The sequence below is a fragment of the Pagrus pagrus genome (genome assembly GCF_965226575.1).
Source record: "Pagrus pagrus genome assembly, chromosome: 4".
In the NCBI taxonomy this organism is placed as follows: Eukaryota; Metazoa; Chordata; class Actinopteri; order Spariformes; family Sparidae; genus Pagrus; species Pagrus pagrus.
Genome location: NC_140188.1, coordinates 3,071,294 through 3,090,883, shown reverse-complemented (window position 1 = coordinate 3,090,883; position 19,590 = coordinate 3,071,294). Strand labels below are relative to the sequence as shown.

At 42.2% G+C, this 19,590-nt stretch overlaps 3 protein-coding genes across 7 annotated transcripts in view; 1 reads left to right on the top strand and 2 right to left on the bottom strand.

The window, feature by feature from the left end:
* Positions 1–19,590, top strand: part of LOC311255901 (uncharacterized protein) — a gene marked incomplete at its 5' end in the record, with an annotated part of 32,326 nt that overhangs the window by 10,528 nt on the left and 2,208 nt on the right. For 4 of the 5 annotated variants that reach the window (XR_014622407.1, XR_014622408.1, XR_014622409.1 and 1 more), the window contains one exon: positions 19,066–19,476. Coding sequence is in view for 1 of the 5 variants with exons in the window: in XM_084350579.1 (XP_084206705.1) it covers positions 19,350–19,476 (127 nt within the window). Of the gene's footprint in view, positions 1–19,065; positions 19,477–19,590 lie in introns of those variants that run through there. The other variant, XM_084350579.1, reaches the window with a different exon arrangement.
* On the bottom strand, positions 5,579–7,395 carry LOC311255722 (zinc finger protein 862-like; the record flags this gene model as incomplete). The annotated part of the gene is made up of 6 exons (XM_084350371.1): positions 5,579–5,812; positions 5,916–6,068; positions 6,153–6,380; positions 6,469–6,678; positions 6,791–7,048; positions 7,141–7,395. The coding sequence occupies 6 exons, from the start codon at positions 7,393–7,395 to the stop codon at positions 5,579–5,581; spliced, it is 1,338 nt and encodes a 445-aa protein (XP_084206497.1).
* On the bottom strand, positions 7,432–10,050 carry LOC311256166 (uncharacterized protein; the record flags this gene model as incomplete). Its single annotated transcript, XM_084351016.1, has 6 exons — positions 9,938–10,050; positions 8,711–8,978; positions 8,421–8,591; positions 8,117–8,292; positions 7,717–7,892; positions 7,432–7,630 (listed from the first exon to the last, which is right to left on the bottom strand). Exons 1-6 carry the CDS (start codon positions 10,013–10,015, stop codon positions 7,432–7,434), a joined length of 1,068 nt encoding a protein of 355 aa, XP_084207142.1. The 5' UTR covers positions 10,016–10,050.

Here is a 19,590-nt window from a genome sequence, read left to right as displayed (position 1 = left end):
GTCCCAACCCATGAAGTAGACTGACAGTGTAAAGAGTCACTACCTCTCCTCTGTCAGTTGTTCAGTATCGCTTCTCGGCCTTTTGGCTAAGATCAAGTGTAGTATCTGTTCTTATCAGTTTAATATCTGATACGTCCCCTACCCGGGGACCATATATTAAATTGATTTTTGGAGCAGGGAGATGGAATAGGGGCTTGCTCCGTCCACTCCACGCATCGACCTGGTATTGCAGTACTTCCAGGACCGGTGCACCCCCCTCTCAATGTTGAAAGCAAATCTATCATGGTAGAATGGAGGCATTTCAGGTGCCATGTCATATTACAATTATTTGTTGTACAGGCTTGACACTATGATGTTGCTCTAAGCTGCATTGTCTAGACTCATCTTGAAAACAAAAGGTTGCAAAGCAGTAAAATGCAGCAGTGGGGCTTTCCTGCTGAGCCCAGTCCACCATTTGGCGGCCAAAATAACTGAGTGCAGTCAGACCCGTCCAATGCAACGTAGTAACATGTGAAATGCATGCAATTGTTAAATGACTTTGAGTAACTGTTGAGTTATTTGCCAAAAACGTGAAGATATCTATTTATATATTCCTCATAGTGACTGACTGTATTGAATCTGTGTTAGGTTTCTTTGCTCTGTGGTTCACGTTCATCAAAAGTGAAACCCCTGACTGCATGGTTTTCTAGGGCTGTTTCATAGCCTGAGAAACACAGTATGTGTGTGAACAAAGGGATGTACAATATTTTGACTTTATTAGGTTAACCTAGCTAGAACTAATGCAATCTAATACAACAAACCTGAAATAAAATCCCTCACAAAATAAAACGTGAATGATCTTTGCCAGCTTAAGAACAAAACTGTATTTTTGTTCTTGTAGATCCACACAGCCTTCTAAAACCTCTTGTTCTGGTAATTTATAGATTATCAGCACCATTAAATCAGCATGATATGTGTGTGAGAGTTTGGTCACCTGACTTCTGCCTTGAGGAGCTCATTAGGACCAGACTCCCACATTTTAAGCCACCCCTCACATGTCACCTGGTAGTATAACAAAGACGAGACCTTTATCTACCAACCAGTAAGTGCTCTGACTGTAAAGCTGTTCCTTCATTAGGCTGCATGTATTACCTCAGGTGGAGCAGCTACTGCTGCCTCAGTCACAGTGCTTTCGCTTGCAGGCAGCGCTGCACCAGTCACATCAGATGTCGTCCCTTGTTGACCAACGGGAGCTGACGGAGGAGCCTTTAAAAAGATTAGTGTGTTAGTATTACCCTTAATGTTGATATGGTCGGTGTAATCAATAAAGTGTGAGCTTCCAGGTGACAGTGGAAAAGGTTGTCTGTGACAGCTGTGGAGGGTCTGGTTGGGAGGCTTCATCTGTAGGGGTCAGGTCAGTGCCCCCTGAAAGGAAATCAGGAGCAAAGCTTATGCAGCCAAGAAGACAACAATCTGTGTCAAAGCAACTAAAAGACAGAACTGTGAAACGAACCATCGTCAGTTTGATTCTGTAGCTTGTTGTATTAGATACAGATCTGCATTTATTAGCATACGTCATGGAGACATGCTAATATTCTTGAAAAACAACATGACCATATCTTAGGCTTGGCAGTGTAGTTGTAGCCAGCTCTCAGCTCTGTGTCATGCTTGAAGAGAAATGTGGTCAGTACAATAGGTGGCAGTATCAGGAGGGTCAGTTGCCCACCAGCAGTGAACAAGAAACGGGAACAAAGAAACAGGAAGTGGTTCTAATGTGAGGGGGATGGGGGAACATGTGATTTGTCTTTTTATCCTTTTCTCTGTATTTTACATTTAAATCAAACATCTCATTGCAGTATGATTTTAGTTTTGCCTCATTTGAATGTGCTGTTTTGCTGTTGGTCATTTGTTGGAGGTAAAATAGATACAATTTGAGATTTTAGGTTAGCATGTGGTGTGGGAAAACAGCAATGCATGATGGGAAATACAACCATTATTTATCAAGTAAAATGTAAATAATCATTGTCAGCCTCAGTACAAAACTGTATTTTCTGTATGAAGGTCCTGCAGATATACACACCCTTTTTTATGACCTCTGGTTCTGGTCATTTCTAGATGGTATAGATTGCACCAGCCATCAACATGGTATGTGTGTGAAAGAGGTCCCTGCCTCTGATCTGTACAACTCATACTTACCTGGCAGGGGAGATACCATGATCAAGAAGGTGGTTCACCCAGGGCGAGGCTCAGCCATTGCACTCCGGTTGTGCTGACCCCTGCGAATTCCCCAAATGTGGGAATCTCGACTGCATAATTTCTGGTAGTGGGGGACTGCGTTCGCGCTCTCCCCTGATAACATGTCAAAAGAAAATTTAAGTATAACTGACAGCTGCATCAAGAAGTTTCACTACATTAAAGTCTCATATGCTCTTTGTAAAGCTGAACATCTTAAACAGCAAAGTCTATGTAAAATAGCGTACCACTGCATAAATTACAGTAGAAGTTCCTGTGATAATGTTCATATAGCCTCAGATATTTAGTCAGTCATACTCAATGTGAAATCAGTCAACAGCTCTGTTATGAATAGAAAAATTATATTATTATAAAGTGTAGCAACAGTGAAAATTAAGCATTCTAAAAAATTAAAAAAAAATTGCCATCATAATACCAAATGTACATAGTAAATGCAGTTATTTAGCAAAATATTTTATTGATCTCAACAGACCAATTACTGTCTGATTAAAATCAAACATTTTTCTGCAACCTCTACCGCAACAATGCTTCAATATTTTAAATGTAACAAAAATGAAAATGAAGTCTTTTGCTGCATCAAAATAAGTATAAATGAACAAATTGTATTTTGCTGTGCTCTGCTTTGACACAATGCTTCACAGATGTATAGCACTTATTGTAAACAGCACTTACAGTAAACTCTTCATTGTAAACTCTTTTTTAACTTATTGTAAACTTTCCTACACAAATAAGGCTACAAACACAAGCAGAACATGTTGAATTCCAAAATCAGCGTACACTCTACAGCATTTTTTTTAGTATTTTTTGCTAGGAAGACGAGTTCATCAATTGCTGGCTTCAGACAGGACCACTGACAAGTTACGATGTTGCCACCTGTGCTGAAAAGTCACATGTTCATATCTAGATATAGATACAATAACAATATATCGTCGAGTCCTACTCTGAAGCCTCTGATGCTCCAGCGTCAGTCCTCCTCCATTCCAACCCTCACTCACTCAATCAACTGATCCCCATCTTCAAACAGTTGATTATCAGGTGTGTTGTTTGGTTGCTGGAACACAAACCTGCAGTCACACAACCCTCTGTGGAGCCCTGCTGCTGTTCACAGTCCAGACCAATAGGTGGCAGTAGCAGGAAAGTCAGTTGCCACAAGCAGGGAACAAGAAACGGGAACAAAGAAACAGGAAGTGGTTGTAATGTGAGGGGGTAAAACATGTAACTTTGGTGTTTTCATTCTCTCCTCGGATTTTTAAATGTAGATAAACAACATCTCAGTGCAGTGTGATTTAGCTTTGGCTCATTTGAGCGTGTGATTAGGCTGTTGCTCATTTGTTGGTGGTTAAATGGTTAAAACTGGTGGTTTAGGTCAGCATGTGGTGTGGGGATAGAGCATTGCATCATGGGAAATATATTATTTATCGATTAAAAGTGTAAATGGTCTTTGTCAGCCTACGTATAAAACTGTAATTTCTGTATTAAGTTCCTGTAGATTGACACACTCTTCTACAGGCTCTTGTTCTGTTTAAGTCCCAACCCATGAAGTAGACTGACACTGTAAAGAGTCACTACCTCTCCTCTGTCAGTTGTTCAGTATCGCTTCTCGGCCTTTTGGCTAAGATCAAGTGTAGTATCTGTTCTTATCAGTTTAATATCTGATACGTCCCCTACCCGGGGACCATATATTAAATTGATTTTTGGAGCAGGGAGATGGAATAGGGGCTTGCTCCGTCCACTCCACGCATCGACCTGGTATTGCAGTACCTCCAGGACCGGTGCACCCCCCTCTCAATGTTGAAAGTAAATCTATCATGGTAGAATGTAGGCATTTCAGGTGCCATGTCATATTACAATTATTTGTTGTACAAGCTTGACACTATGATGTTGCTCTAAGCTGCATTGTCTAGACTCATCTTGAAAACAAAAGTTTGCAAAGCAGTAAAATGCAGCAGTGGGGCTTTGCTGCTGAGCCCAGTCCACCATTTGGCGGCCAAAATAACTGAGTGCAGTCAGACCCCTCACATGTCACCTGGTAGTATAACAAAGACAAGATCTTTATCTACCAACCAGTAAGTGCTCTGACTGTAAAGCTGTTCCTTCATTAGGCTGCATGTAGGGGTGGGCGATATGGCAAAAATATCATATCACGATTTTTAAAAAATAAAATCACGATTTCGATTTTATCACGATCTTAAATCGAAAAAAGAAAAACAGACAATTTAGGCCAAAGAACCTTTCTGAACAGATTTTATTTAAATAGTTGCAGTTTTGCCAACATGTGCAAACAACCTAAACATACTAAAAGGTAAACAACACAGTGCACTCTTGCAACATAAAAGGTAGCTTTCAATAAACATGAAAGTAAAATATCAATGAAGACATTACTGTTTGTTTTATTCAACACAGTCATTTTAACAGGATTTAAGTATATCAAAACACTAAATAGCTTATTGAAAAGGGTCAAATAAGTCCGTCAGTGGTCGGACTATCCGACGGGGGGGCGCGGTAATTTGAACACTGTACAATTAGCGCGATATAGCGCATTTACCGTTTATTAGCGGCCAAGCGCGACCTGTGTGTGTGTGTGTGTGTCCGTGTGTGTGTGTGTCCGCACCCGAGAGAGGCGGCAGGTGGAGGGGCTAACTGGCAGAGATGAGAGATAGTGAAACGCTGTTTTGTTTTTGTTTTTAAAAAGCGACCAACTCCTCCGTCTGGCTTTCAGCCATGGCTCTCCATGCGGCTATCGCTACACACATAAACAAGGACGCGGGTAAGAATGCGCGTCACTGCCCGTAATTCGCTATGATTGGTCGGTCAGGTTGATGACGTAATACGTTTCAGTGTTTCCCCTAGGATGGAGTTGTAGCAGTGGAGGTGAGTGTTAGCCGCGTGCAAAAGCAAAGCGTAAAGTGCACCCTGCCGGGAGGTTTCTGTGTGTCTGCCGGCACCAGAGGGGCTCTTTAGGCTCTTAAGTACATAATAGTACATTTGTGCACAGTAATGAGCATGGGAAATGTCTGTCTAGCTTACATATGAGGTGTCTCAAGCTTTCGGAAAATATACTTTTATTGAACACAATAAAACTAATCTTTAAAACAATTATTGACAATAATTTAACAAAAAATATATTAACAACCAACTATATACAGTAAAATCACATAACACAAATACTAAAACAATCCAAAAGGTCTGTGCCTCCAACCCATGCATCTTCCCACTCCCTCCCCTGTCCCCATCACAATCCTCCCCTCCACCCATCGTTTGCACCTCCGGCCCTCCCATTTCTACCGTCTCCTCTCCATCTCAGTCCCCTCAAATCCCTCCCTCCCACTTCTTTAAGCTCCTTACCCTACCCTGCCCTTGTCCCCAAACCCTCAAGGTTCAAGGTGGGTCTAAAACAAAAACAATAGTGGTGGCACATTTGGCATCCTGCTTGAGAGCACTTGATCTTCCTCGGACTCTGAAAGAATAGCTCTAAGGCTCTCTCAAAAGGAAACTGTCTTGCTGGGGGGCCATTGATGCTCAAACGCATACAAGCAGCAAGATGTTCACCCTGCAACCGATTTCTCAGGTCAGTCTTCACCTGTAAATACAAAAATAATAATCAACAGACGATTGGATGTGGGGCCCATGGGAGTGAGATTGTATAAAGTCAAATAATTATATTACTTGCTCAAGTATCCTACCCTGTTCATTGTAGAAAAATCCCTTTCACAGTTTACACTGGAAACTGGGATGGTCAGGCCAATGGCAGCCAGCTTGCTCAGTGATGGGTAGAGCTGCCCCCATTCACCCACCTCTGATGCCAGGCCCTGCATCAGGTGCTGCTGATCCATGTCCTGAAACACATTAAACACAACATTGATCTAGGCTAGAGAACTCCTGAAAAGTAATGTTACTCACTGTAATTCATTTCATGATACCTTGAATGCCCCAACTAGCATCTGCTGCTTGAACGAGGACCATTCCTGCAGCACCTCATGATGACTGTTTAAAAATTTGCTGGCAAGGAGCTGCAAATTAGCCACATTGACTGCCTCATCATGTGTTGCTGCCTGAGGGCTGAGGACATGGAAGGCCCCTAAAAGGTCCAGGTTCTGGAACCTCCTCTCCAGGCTCTCCAGCAGGCCATCAATATATGGATCCATCACCTAACCATAGCAACAAAAAATTATTGAACTGTTTTGGACTTTTTTGTCCATATACAAACCACTTAACAGCCATCTAAAACAAACACACCTGGCTCCTGAACCGGGTCCAGAGATCGTCCCTGGTCAGTCCCTCATCCCGTCTGCCTCTCTTGTTCCTCTCCTCCTCATGGACAATATTATAGGCCCCGAGTCCAACAGGGTTGTCCAGGTCTGAGTGGAGCTTGGACAAGAAAGACCCAGGTGGCTGATGGTCTCCAGCATCCTTTATTGCTCTGAGGCAGGCCATTGTCACAGGGACCTAATAATAACAGAGAGACAGAATAGGTGTAAACGCAGCAGCAGGTATCTGATTAGTATGAGCAGTGTATGGTCAATGGTGTCGATGTCAAAAATAAAATATTGCAAAGTACCTGAACTTTCAGAGCCAGGAAGTTCACATTTTCCTTCTGGAACACCTTTGAGAGCCTGCTGAGATGTGGCAGCACATCCGCTTGCAGGTACACTGATGCCACAAAGCGGTAGGTGGCCAGAAAGCCGTACAGCCCCTTGGCTGTTGGGCATTTCTTGAGCTCAGTCTCCTCTGCCAAGGCCGCCAGGACAGCGCTCAGGTTCCGCTGCAGGTTGGAAACAGCCATGGCTTGTGACAGCCAGCGTGTGTCCTTTACTTCCTAGAAATATTTAGAGCCACGAGATGAAAGCATATTATGTCATCATATCAGATGCCTCCTAATATGATACATATTTTTTCCCTTTATATTACCTTCACTTTCAGGTTATCCAGGCCCAAGCACTCTGCTGCAGCCTGGAGTACAGCTGTGCGATTTGCACTGTTCCTGAAGTACAGGTGTAGCTGCTGTAAAAGGTCCCTGAAGGAGTCCATATAAGCCACTGTGGCTGAAGCGTCCTTACAGCACAGGGCGAGGCGGTGTGCGGCACATGCAACTGACACCAACCATGGGAAGGTGTCCTGTAGCTGCTTGGCCACCCCATTCACTCTCCCTGTTTCAGGGAACATTTTTTATATCATGATTTAGTTTTTAAGCAGTAAATATCAACCTTGTTTTTGTTGGTAATTCATACCAGTCATGACAGCTGCTCCATCTGTCCCCAGGCCGTAAATCTTCTGGGTGGGAATATTCTTTTTTGTGAGGACCTCCCTTATTGCCTTGACGATGGTGTCAGCTCTGCCATCGCTGACTGTCACCAGGTCCAGAAATTGGCTGTAAAGCAGCCCCTCCTTGTCCATATATCTGATGAACAAAGAGACACAATAAAGACACGTTGTTCAAAATTATTTTAAGTCCTAATTGTTGTCATTCTCTGAATAAAATTATACCTAAGGTGAACATCAAGCTGCTTCTTGACAGACACATCCGTGGTCTCGTCCACCTCTAGCCCAATTGCCACAGAGGCACAGATGTCTTTGAGGATTGGCTCTTCAACAACAGTGCTCAGGATCTCGAGCATCTCATCCACGATTCTGTGCGATGTGTAATTGGTCGTCTTCCCAATCTGAATCAGAATCAGAATTCCTTTATTTGTTCCGCAAATGGGGAAATGTCTTTGTCACAGCAACCAAAAGACAGTAATTACAATAAACAATAATAAAAAGTAAAACAATATAATAAGAAGATTAGAGATAGAATTGACTTGTATATACATAATAAAGAGAACAAATGAGGATTATATAACTTTGTGATGATGTTGATTTAAGAAAGGCAAGCATTAACATTTACCTTTAACTTTTCAAAATACTGGCAGCCAAGTAGGTCAGCGAGCTCCAGGAGGTCAGCGTAATTTGTGTGATGAGCCTGTTCCTTTTTTGTGAGGTGGTAGAGACACTTGAAGCCACCAATCACTGCCTCATGTTCAAGAATGATAACGGGGTCAAAGGCAACCAGCACCGAGGACCCTGTTCAGAGGTAAAAAACAAAACAAAAAAAACCAATAGATTTTCCATCAAGTGTGGGACAAATTTTAATTTAAGCCTGAGAGTTTTCTGAACAACATTTTAAAATAAGATATATTTGTGAATTTTACCTTGAATCAGTGCAGCGTGTGCCTTCACACTGTCTTGATGGTGTTGAGTGGCAGCATGCCTGTTAAGGTAGTCACTTCGGAAAATCTGGCACCCAACCTCAATAAATGGCCGCGTGGAAACCCCCCGCTTCGGCACTTGTTTGTGTTGACGGCACAAACGACAGTACATTCCTATGGGGACAAGATGTTTGATGGTTTGTTTGTTTTCTTCAAGAAGTGGTGGCTATGATTGTTAAAACATATAAGAGCTCAAGCCCCAAACTGCTCCATATGTTAGATGTGGTACTCACCATGGTCAGCTGTATAGTACAGCCAAGGCTTGAATTTTGGGTTCTCCATCCACCCCGGATCAAAACCAGATTGCCTATGAGTACCCGGGCGTGCTGTAGCGGCAGGCGGTCCTGCTCTTTCTGGTCCTCCTACCTCTGCGCCTCCTGGTACAGCAACAGCAGCAGCTGCACTTTGCTGATCTCCATGTTCCTGTCCTGCTTCTCCTTCACTTCCTCTGCTCTGGCCTCCACTCACATCTGAGCTTCCCTGCCTCGATGCCTGTCCTGTCTAGTATGAGATACAGTCAATACCATTGTATTTGGCAACATGTAAAACCACTTAAAAATGTGGTATCTCCAAAAGAATTGTTTATCCATTTTCCTTTCAAAACACAGCAGAGACCCACCTCCTCTCCCCCTAACTTTACCCAACTAACCTCATCACCATGGTCATCACTTCTTTCTTTTTTTGATAAGCCAGTCTTTCAAACTCATCTGAAAATTCAAACATGTCATTTGACAAACAAGCTTATTAGTTTGTGGGTGACCGTTTACATCCACTTAGTGTTAGCTAGCGGCTAGCTAGCTGTCATTCATTCTTCCAATTATTCATTCATAACTCTTTTTTCAGAATTAACTTGCATCACCAAATTTACCTAACAATTTATCTAACAGTTTATCTAACAGTGTTTAATTAAATGTAATGACATTTTCAATGATGAAATAACTTACATTTATCACGTTTATTTACGGGAATCCAGCTACCGTTATATCTAACGTTAACGTATAACGTATCTCTGACGTAATCTGTCAGTAAATTGAGATGGCAGCTTTCGCGGGTCACAGTCACAGTAGGAATTTTCCCACCTCCTACTAGAAGTACACTGGAACGCCACTCAAAGTCGGAGTCCTTACTTGTGAACTCAGCACAAATCCAAATACCTCGACTTCACGGAGAATCAGTTATCTGATGCCACACAACAACGGGAATGGCATGCATCTGGGAAGCTTGGAGGTCGGAAATCGGAAATTTCAACTGGGAAATTCCGACCTCTGAACGCAGCATAAAGCCGCTCCAGAAAAAAGTAAACAAACGGTGCATGTGGAATACCTACAATCTTTGTATCAAGATGGATCTTCCAAATGTTGTTTATTTCACAGATAAGCCTATAGGCCTATGTGTTTCCTTGCTATTTCTATCAAATGATAGATACAGCGTTTGCTGTAACGTTACTGTGCGATACTCACGTGAAGTTGCAGGACTGTTTTCCCTTCGGCGAATGATAATCCTGAATCTGTCAGTGTTGCTTGCTTCATGGTTGACATCTTCCCGGTGCTTGTTAAAATCGTTGTGCTGACATCATCAAGTAAGCTCAAAGTTTCTCGTTGCACCTTCTCCAAACCTGGCGCTAACGTTACCTCCGTTTTATGCTGAGAGACTGCGCAGCACGGCACGGCATGGAATAGCGGAGTTTAGCGCGGCGCATCAGCTGCATCAACCGGTAACGGTATATCTGGATGATATGTAGGCTAGCGAAGGAGACCGCTTGCAAAGTTTCTTTGACAGAGACAGTGATAGTTGCCAGCAACCAAGGCTTCATAGTCTCTATAGGTGGCCGCCTGTGGTTCGTGATTTAAATAAAATCGTTTCAAACAGGTGTGTGATTGACCTGGATATGAAGCGTCCATAGCACAAAATGATAAAACGTTAGTTTCTAAAAAGACAAGACTGAGCCCACTCTTCACCTCTCCTCTCTCCTCGTTAAAAAAAAAAAAAAAAAAAATCAGCCGTGGCGGTCATATTTCAGCCGTGGCGGCCCGCCACTGCTAGGTGCATATAGGGGAAACACTGCGTTTGGTGCGTCGGTGCATCAGCATAGAACTACAATTTATAGAATGTGCCCTAGACGATCCTACGATCTCTGCACTTTGGCAGATCGTCTACACATTCTAATCCTTCACGATCTAATATCGTCATATCGTCCACCCCTAGCTGCATGTATTACCTCAGGTGGAGCAGCTACTGCTGCCTCAGTCATAGTGCTTTCGCTTGCAGGCAGCGCTGCACCAGTCACATCAGATGTTGACCCTTGTTGACCAACGGGAGCTGACGGAGGAGCCTTTAAAAAGATTAGTGTGTTAGTATTACCCTTAATGTTGATATGGTCGGTGTAATCAATAAAGTGTGAGCCTCCAGGGCCCAGTATTTCAAAAGTGATCTGACAGGATTATCCTGGTCGGATTGGATTAAATCTAGATCTGATCTGAAAACTGGGTATTTCAACACAGATCCAGAGAATCCTGATCCTGAAGATCAGGATCCAGCTCTGGTAATCCAATCCTCCCTTGAATCCAGATAAAAGGCTGGATTTGGGTATTTCAAAACACAAGGCAGATATCTGGATCAACTTGATACCAAAATTTCAGGATCATTTGAATCCCACCTCAGAGGTGGATTTGACTTGGATTGACAAAGTTTCAGCTCCACTTCTCCCAGATATTGTTACTCAAGATGTTCATTACACTTAATCTAAAGTGTCAGTGTTGTACTTTTAACAAATAATTAAAGTAATTGTAAGAAATTTAAAACATAGTAAAATATTTTAATTTCATTTAAATCACTGACCAAGGTATATACTATGAAAGCAATGCTATTACAATTTTGAGCAGTTTCAAGCACTTTATTCAAACTCCAATTACTTGAAAACCTTAAATGTATCAATGCAATTAAAGCATTTCCAAGGATTTCCAGCACTCGCCCTGTTGTAGCTGAGTGTCCATGGCTGTGAGTGGACTCTGAAAGTAGAAGGTGTGTGAGTATCTTAATCCACAATCCCACATTGTGTTTATGTACACAACAACATGACAACATCACCAGCATTACTGTAGCACTCTGACACTTCTGAGCAAACCGTGTAGTTAATACTCATACTGTGTAGCGTCATGTTTTCTAAGTACTGCAGCAGGTCTGTGCACATGGAGCCTATTTATAAGTCTGCTGTGTTGCCAATGACGTCACGCTAACGACAGCCCGCTAGCTGCTTAACACACAAGTCAATGGAGCCGGGCTAGCTCCTGCTAGCACGTCCGCGGCTCAATTAGAGATCGCTACGGCCTGGTTTTAATAAGGTGACGATTCAAATAGTTGGCTTGCATGATATGTTGGTTGGTGTCCGTATGGTCTTTTAACCGCTGCACATTAGACGACGGTAAACTCAGACTTTTGACGTGAAAGTCGCGCTCTCAGCTGCTCCTTTTGCGGAGTAGTCCGCCATGTTTTCAGATCGCGGAGGCGGGGACTTGAGATCTGGAAATCCGTATCCGGCCAGGTCGGGATCACGGTGATCCACCCTGCCAGTGTTTTGAAATACTCAGATAAAGTCAGCAGGATCACCGTGATCCATGACTGAGAAAAGGAGGATTTCATTATCCGGATTACTCTGATCCAGATTACAAGTTTTGAAATACTGGGCCCAGGTGACAGTGGAAAAGGTTGTCTGTGATGGCTGTGGAGGGTCTTTTTGGGAGGCTGCATCTGTAGGGGTCAGGTCAGTGCCCCCTAAAAGGAAATCAGGAGCAAAGCTTGTGCAGCCAAGAGGACAACAATCTGTGTCAAAGCAGCTAAAAGACAGAACTGTGAAACGAACCATCGTCAGTGTGATTCTGTAGCTTGTTGTATTGGATACAGATCTGCATTTATTAGCATACGTCATTGAGACATGCTAATATTCTTGAAAAACAACATGACCATATCTTAGGCTTGGCAGTGTAGTTGTAGAATGCTCTCAGCTCTGTGTCATGCTTGAAGAGAAATGTGGTCAGTACAATAGGTGGCAGTATCAGGAGGGTCAGTTGCCCACCAGCAGTGAACAAGAAACGGGAACAAAGAAACAGGAAGTGGTTCTAATGTGAGGGGGATGGGGGAACATGTGATTTGTCTTTTTATCCTTTTCTCTGTATTTTACATTTAAATCAAACATCTCATTGCAGTATGATTTTTAGTTTTGCCTCATTTGAATGTGCTGTTTTGCTGTTGGTCATTTGTTGGAGGTAAAATAGATACAACTTGAGATTTTAGGTTAGCATGTGGTGTGGGAAAACAGCAATGCATGATGGGAAATACAACCATTATTTATCAAGTAAAATGTAAATAATCATTGTCAGCCTCAGTACAAAACTGTATTTCCTGTATGAAGGTCCTGCAGATATACACACCCTTTTTTACAACCTCTGGTTCTGGTAACTTCTAGATGGTATAGATTGCACCAGCCATCAACATGGTATGTGTGTGAAAGAGGTCCCTGCCTCTGATCTGTACAACTCATACTTACCTGGCAGGGGAGATACCATGATCAAGAAGGTGGTTCACCCAGGGCGAGGCTCAGCCATTGCACTCCGGTTGTGCTGACCCCTGCGAATTCCCCAAATGTGGGAATCTCGACTGCATAATTTCTGGTAGTGGGGGACTGCGTTCGCGCTCTCCCCTGATAACATGTCAAAAGAAAATTTAAGTATAACTGACAGCTGCATCAAGAAGTTTCACTACATTAAAGTCTCATATGCTCTTTGTAAAGCTGATCATCTTAAACAGCAAAGTCTATATTATATAAATAGCGTACCACTGCATAAATTACAGTAGAAGTTCCTGTGATAATGTTCATATAGCCTCAGATATTTAGTCAGTCATACTCAATGTGAAATCAGTCAACAGCTCTGTTATGAATAGAAAAATTATATTATTATAAAGTGTAGCAACAGTGAAAATTAAGCATTCTAAAAAATTTTAAAAAAATTGCCATCATAATACCAAATGTACATAGTAAATGCAGTTATTTAGCAAAATATTTTATTGATCTCAACAGACCAATTACCGTCTGATTAAAATCAAACATTTTTCTGCAACCTCTACCGCAACAATGCTTCAATATTTTAAATGTAACAAAAATGAAAATGAAGTCTTTTGCTGCATCAAAATAAGTATAAATGAACAAATTGTATTTTGCTGTGCTCTGCTTTGACACAATGCTTCACAGATGTATAGCACTTATTGTAAACAGCACTTACAGTAAACTCTTCATTGTAAACTCTTTTTTAACTTATTGTAAACTTTCCTACACAAATAAGGCTACAAACACAAGCAGAACATGTTGAATTCCAAAATCAGCGTACACTCTACAGCATTTTTTTTAGTATTTTTTGCTAGGAAGACGAGTTCATCAATTGCTGGCTTCAGACAGGACCACTGACAAGTTACGATGTTGCCACCTGTGCTGAAAAGTCGCATGTTCATATCTAGATATAGATACAATAACAATATATCGTCGAGTCCTGCTCTGAAGCCTCTGATGCTCCAGCGTCAGTCCTCCTCCATTCCAACCCTCACTCACTTAATCAACTGATCCCCATCTTCAAACAGTCGATTATCAGGTGTGTTGTTTGGTTGTTGGAACACAAACCTGCAGTCACACAACCCTCTGTGGAGCCCTGCTGCTGTTCACAGTCCAGACCAATAGGTGGCAGTAGCAGGAAAGTCAGTTGCCACAAGCAGGGAACAAGAAACGGGAACAAAGAAACAGGAAGTGGTTGTAATGTGAGGGGGTAAAACATGTAACTTTGGTGTTTTCATTCTCTTCTCAGATTTTTAAATGTAGATAAACAACATCTCAGTGCAGTGTGATCTAGCTTTGGCTCATTTGAGCGTGCTGTTAGGCTGTTGCTCATTTGTTGGTGGTTAAATGGTTAAAACTGGTGGTTTAGGTCAGCATGTGGTGTGGGGATAGAGCATTGCATCATGGGAAATATGTTATTTATCGATTAAAATGTAAATGGTCTTTGTCAGCCTACGTATAAAACTGTAATTTCTGTATTAAGTTCCTGTAGATTGACACACTCTTCTACAGGCTCTTGTTCTGTTTAAGTCCCAACCCATGAAGTAGACTGACAGTGTAAAGAGTCACTACCTCTCCTCTGTCAGTTGTTCAGTATCGCTTCTCGGCCTTTTGGCTAAGATCAAGTGTAGTATCTGTTCTTATCAGTTTAATATCTGATACGTCCCCTACCCGGGGACCATATATTAAATTGATTTTTGGAGTAGGGAGATGGAATAGGGGCTTGCTCCGTCCACTCCACGCATCGACCTGGTATTGCAGTACTTCCAGGACCGGTGCACCCCCCTCTCAATGTTGAAAGTAAATCTATCATGGTAGAATGTAGGCATTTCAGGTGCCATGTCATATTACAATTATTTGTTGTACAGGCTTGACACTATGATGTTGTTCTAAGCTGCATTGTCTAGACTCATCTTGAAAACAAAAGGTTGCAATGCAGTAAAATGCAGCAATGGGGCTTTCCTGCTGAGCCCAGTCCACCATTTGGCGGCCAAAATAATTGAGTGCAGTCAGACCCCTCACATGTCACCTGGTAGTATAACAAAGACAAGATCTTTATCTACCAACCAGTAAGTGCTCTGACTGTAAAGCTGTTCCTTCATTAGGCTGCATGTAGGGGTGGGCGATATGGCAAAAATATCATATCACGATTTTTAAAAAATAAAATCACGATTTCGATTTTATCACGATCTTAAATCGAAAAAAGAAAAACAGACAATTTAGGCCAAAGAACCTTTCTGAACAGATTTTATTTAAATAGTTGTAGTTTTGCCAACATGTGCAAACAACCTAAACATACTAAAAGGTAAACAACACTGATAAAGTGCACTCTTGCAACATAAAAGGTAGCTTTCAATAAACATGAAAGTAAAATATCAATGAAAACATTAATGTTTGTTTTATTCAACACAGTCATTTTAACAGGATTTAAGTATATCAAAACACTAAATAGCTTATTGAAAAGGGTCAAATAAGTCCGTCAGTGGTCGGACTATCCGACCGGGGGGGTCGCGGTAATTTGAACACTGTACAATTAGCGCGATATAGCGCGGTTTTTGTTTTTAAAAAGCGACCAACTCCTCCGTCTGGCTTTCAGCCATGGCTCTCCATGCGGCTACCGCTACACACATAAACAAGGACGCGGGTAAGAATGCGCGTCACTGCCCGTAATTCGCTATGATTGGTCGGTCAGGTTGATGACGTAATACGTTTGGTGCGTCGGTGCATCAGCATAGAACTACAATTTATAGAATGTGCCCTAGACGATCCTACGATCTCTGCACTTTGGCAGATCGTCTACACATTCTAATCCTTCACGATCTAATATCCACATATCGCCCACCCCTAGCTGCATGTATTACCTCAGGTGGAGCAGCTACTGCTGCCTCAGTCATAGTGCTTTCGCTTGCAGGCAGCGCTGCATCAGTCACATCAGATGTCGACCCTTGTTGACCAACGGGAGCTGACGGAGGAGCCTTTAAAGAGATCAGTGTGTTAGTATTACCCTTAATGTTGATATGGTCGGTGTAATCAATAAACTGTGAGCCTCCAGGTGACAGTGGAAAAGGTTGTCTGTGATGGCTGTGGAGGGTCTTTTTGGGAGGCTGCATCTGTAGGGGTCAGGTCAGTGCCCTCTGAAAGGAAATCAGGAGCAAAGCTTATGCAGCTAAGAGGACAACAATCTGTGTCAAAGCAGCTAAAAGACAGAACTGTGAAACGAACCATCGTCAGTGTGATTCTGTAGCTTGTTGTATTGGATACAGATCTGCATTTATTAGCATACGTCATTGAGACATGCTAATATTCTTGAAAAACAACATGACCATATCTTAGGCTTGGCAGTGTAGTTGTAGCCAGCTCTCAGCTCTGTGTCATGCTTGAAGAGAAATGTGGTCAGTACAATAGGTGGCAGTATCAGGAGGGTCAGTTGCCCACCAGCAGTGAACAAGAAACGGGAACAAAGAAACAGGAAGTGGTTCTACTGTGAGGGGGATGGGGGAACATGTGATTTGTCTTTTTATCCTTTTCTCTGTATTTTACATTTAAATCAAACATCTCATTGCAGTATGATTTTTAGTTTTGCCTCATTTGAATGTGCTGTTTTGCTGTTGGTCATTTGTTGGAGGTAAAATAGATACAACTTGAGATTTTAGGTTAGCATGTGGTGTGGGAAAACAGCAATGCATGATGGGAAATGCAACCATTATTTATCAAGTAAAATGTAAATAATCATTGTCAGCCTCAGTACAAACCTGTATTTTCTGTATGAAGGTCCTGCAGATATACACACCCTTTTTTATGACCTCTGGTTCTGGTAATTTCTAGATGGTATAGATTACACCATCCATCAACATGGTATGTGTGTGAAAGAGGTCCCTGCCTCTGAGCTGTACAACTCATACTTACCTGGCAGGGGAGATACCATGATCAAGAAGGTGGTTCACCCAGGGCGAGGCTCAGCCATTGCACTCCGGTTGTGCTGACCCCTGTGAATTCCCCAAATGTGGGAATCTCGACTGCATAATTTCTGGTAGTGGGGGACTGCGTTCGCGCTCTCCCCTGATAACATGTCAAAAGAAAATTTAAGTATAACTGATAGCTGCGTCAAAAAGTTTCACTACATTAAAGTCTCATATGCTCGTTGTAAAGCTGATCATCTTAACCAGCAAAGTCTATATTATATAAATAGCGTACCACTGCATAAATTACACTAGAAGTTCCTGTGATAATGTTCATATAGCCTCAGATATTTAGTCAATCATACTCAATGTGAAATCAGTCAACAGCTCTGTTATGAATAGAAAAATTATATTATTATTATAAAGTGTAGCAACAGTGAAAATTAAGCATTCTAAAAAATTTAAAAAAAATTGCCATCATAATACCAAATGTACATAGTAAATGCAGTTATTTAGCAAAATATTTTATTGATCTCAACGGACCAATTACTGTCTGATTAAAATCAAACATTTTTCTGCAACCTCTACCGCAACAATGCTTCAATATTTTAAATGTAACAAAAATGAAAATGAAGTCTTTTGCTGCATCAAAATAAGTATAAATGAACAGATTGTATTTTGCTGTGCTCTGCTTTGACACAATGCTTCACAGATGTATAGCACTTATTGTAAACAGCACTTACAGTAAACTCTTCATTGTAAACTCTTTTTTTAACTTATTGTAAACTTTCCTACACAAATAAGGCTACAAACAGAAGCAGAACATGTTGAATTCCAAAATCAGCATACACTTCAGTTCATCAACCACTGCTGGCTTCAGACAGGACCGCTGACGAGTTTTGATGTTGCCACCTGTGCTGAAAAGTCGCATGTTCATATCTAGATATAGATACAATAACAATATATCATCGAGTCCTACTCTGAAGCCTCTGATGCTCCAGCGTCAGTCCTCCTCCATTCCAACCCTTACTCACTCAATCAACTGATCCCCATCTTCAAACAGTCGATTATCAGGTGTGTTGTTTGGTTGTTGGAACACAAACCTGCAGTCACACAACCCTCTGTGGAGCCCTGCTGCTGTTCACAGTCCAGACCAATAGGTGGCAGTAGCAGGAAAGTCAGTTGCCACAAGCAGGGAACAAGAAACGGGAACAAAGAAACAGGAAGTGGTTGTAATGTGAGGGGGTAAAACATGTAACTTTGGTGTTTTCATTCTCTCCTCGGATTTTTAAATGTAGATAAACAACATCTCAGTGCAGTGTGATTTAGCTTTGGCTCATTTGAGCGTGTGATTAGGCTGTTGCTCATTTGTTGGTGGTTAAATGGTTAAAACTGGTGGTTTAGGTCAGCATGTGGTGTGGGGATAGAGCATTGCATCATGGGAAATATATTATTTATCAATTAAAAGTGTAAATGGTCTTTGTCAGCCTACGTATAAAACTGTAATTTCTGTATTAAGTTCCTGTAGATTGACACACTCTTCTACAGGCTCTTGTTCTGTTTAAGTCCCAACCCATGAAGTAGACTGACAGTGTAAAGAGTCACTACCTCTCCTCTGTCAGTTGTTCAGTATCGCTTCTCGGCCTTTTGGCTAAGATCAAGTGTAGTATCTGTTCTTATCAGTTTAATATCTGATACGTCCCCTACCCGGGGACCATATATTAAATTGATTTTTGGAGCAGGGAGATGGAATAGGGGCTTGCTCCGTCCACTCCACGCATCGACCTGGTATTGCAGTACTTCCAGGACCGGTGCACCCCCCTCTCAATGTTGAAAGCAAATCTGTCACTGATCCTGAGTCCATACGCCACAGCCCCATCCAGAGATAGCAAGACATCCACCATGGCACGATTCTGGACGGGGTCGTACCTCAGAACACAGGTTGTTACCTATTGATCTTAGAGCACCTGTGTCTCTTAAACTGCCCACGGCCTATGATTTTATATGCAAGTTTTTAATAGATTGTAACTTGGAACAGGAGGAGCTGGCACTTTTAACTAACCACCACTTTCTTCTCTCTCTTCTGCAGAAGCAGGAGGCAGTGAGTCCAACATTTTGGCCCAACGTGAACCAGCCCGTTCATCCCAACAGACTACGAGATCTGTCCTGGATTGTGGCTCATGAGGTCCTACCGGTCAGGTCCGTTATGCACTCCCAGGGCATGTCACCATCTGCCACCTGCCCCCGACCGGGTTTTGGTGAGCCTGAGTTGGTGAGGAACTTTCTCTGGGAGTGCAGTGCTGCCACTGACCTGTGGGCTCCGCCAGCAAAGACACCGCATTGACATCCAGAAACCTGCTGGCAAGAAAGCGCATGCAGATCCGCCCCGTGGGGAGAGTCTTCTCAAAGCAGCATCTCAGGGAGACACAGATTAACTCGAAGGCCTGCTCGACTACCTGCAAGTTTAAAAAAAAGCAACTTAAGAGCCAAGAATCCACAGGCAAGTAGGACAGAGACAGCTTAATGTCTCATTTTCTATGACTAGGGGTGTCACAATATACCAGTATCGACAAAAGACATTGATCGACTGATGCAGAGCAGATGTGAGGCCTCA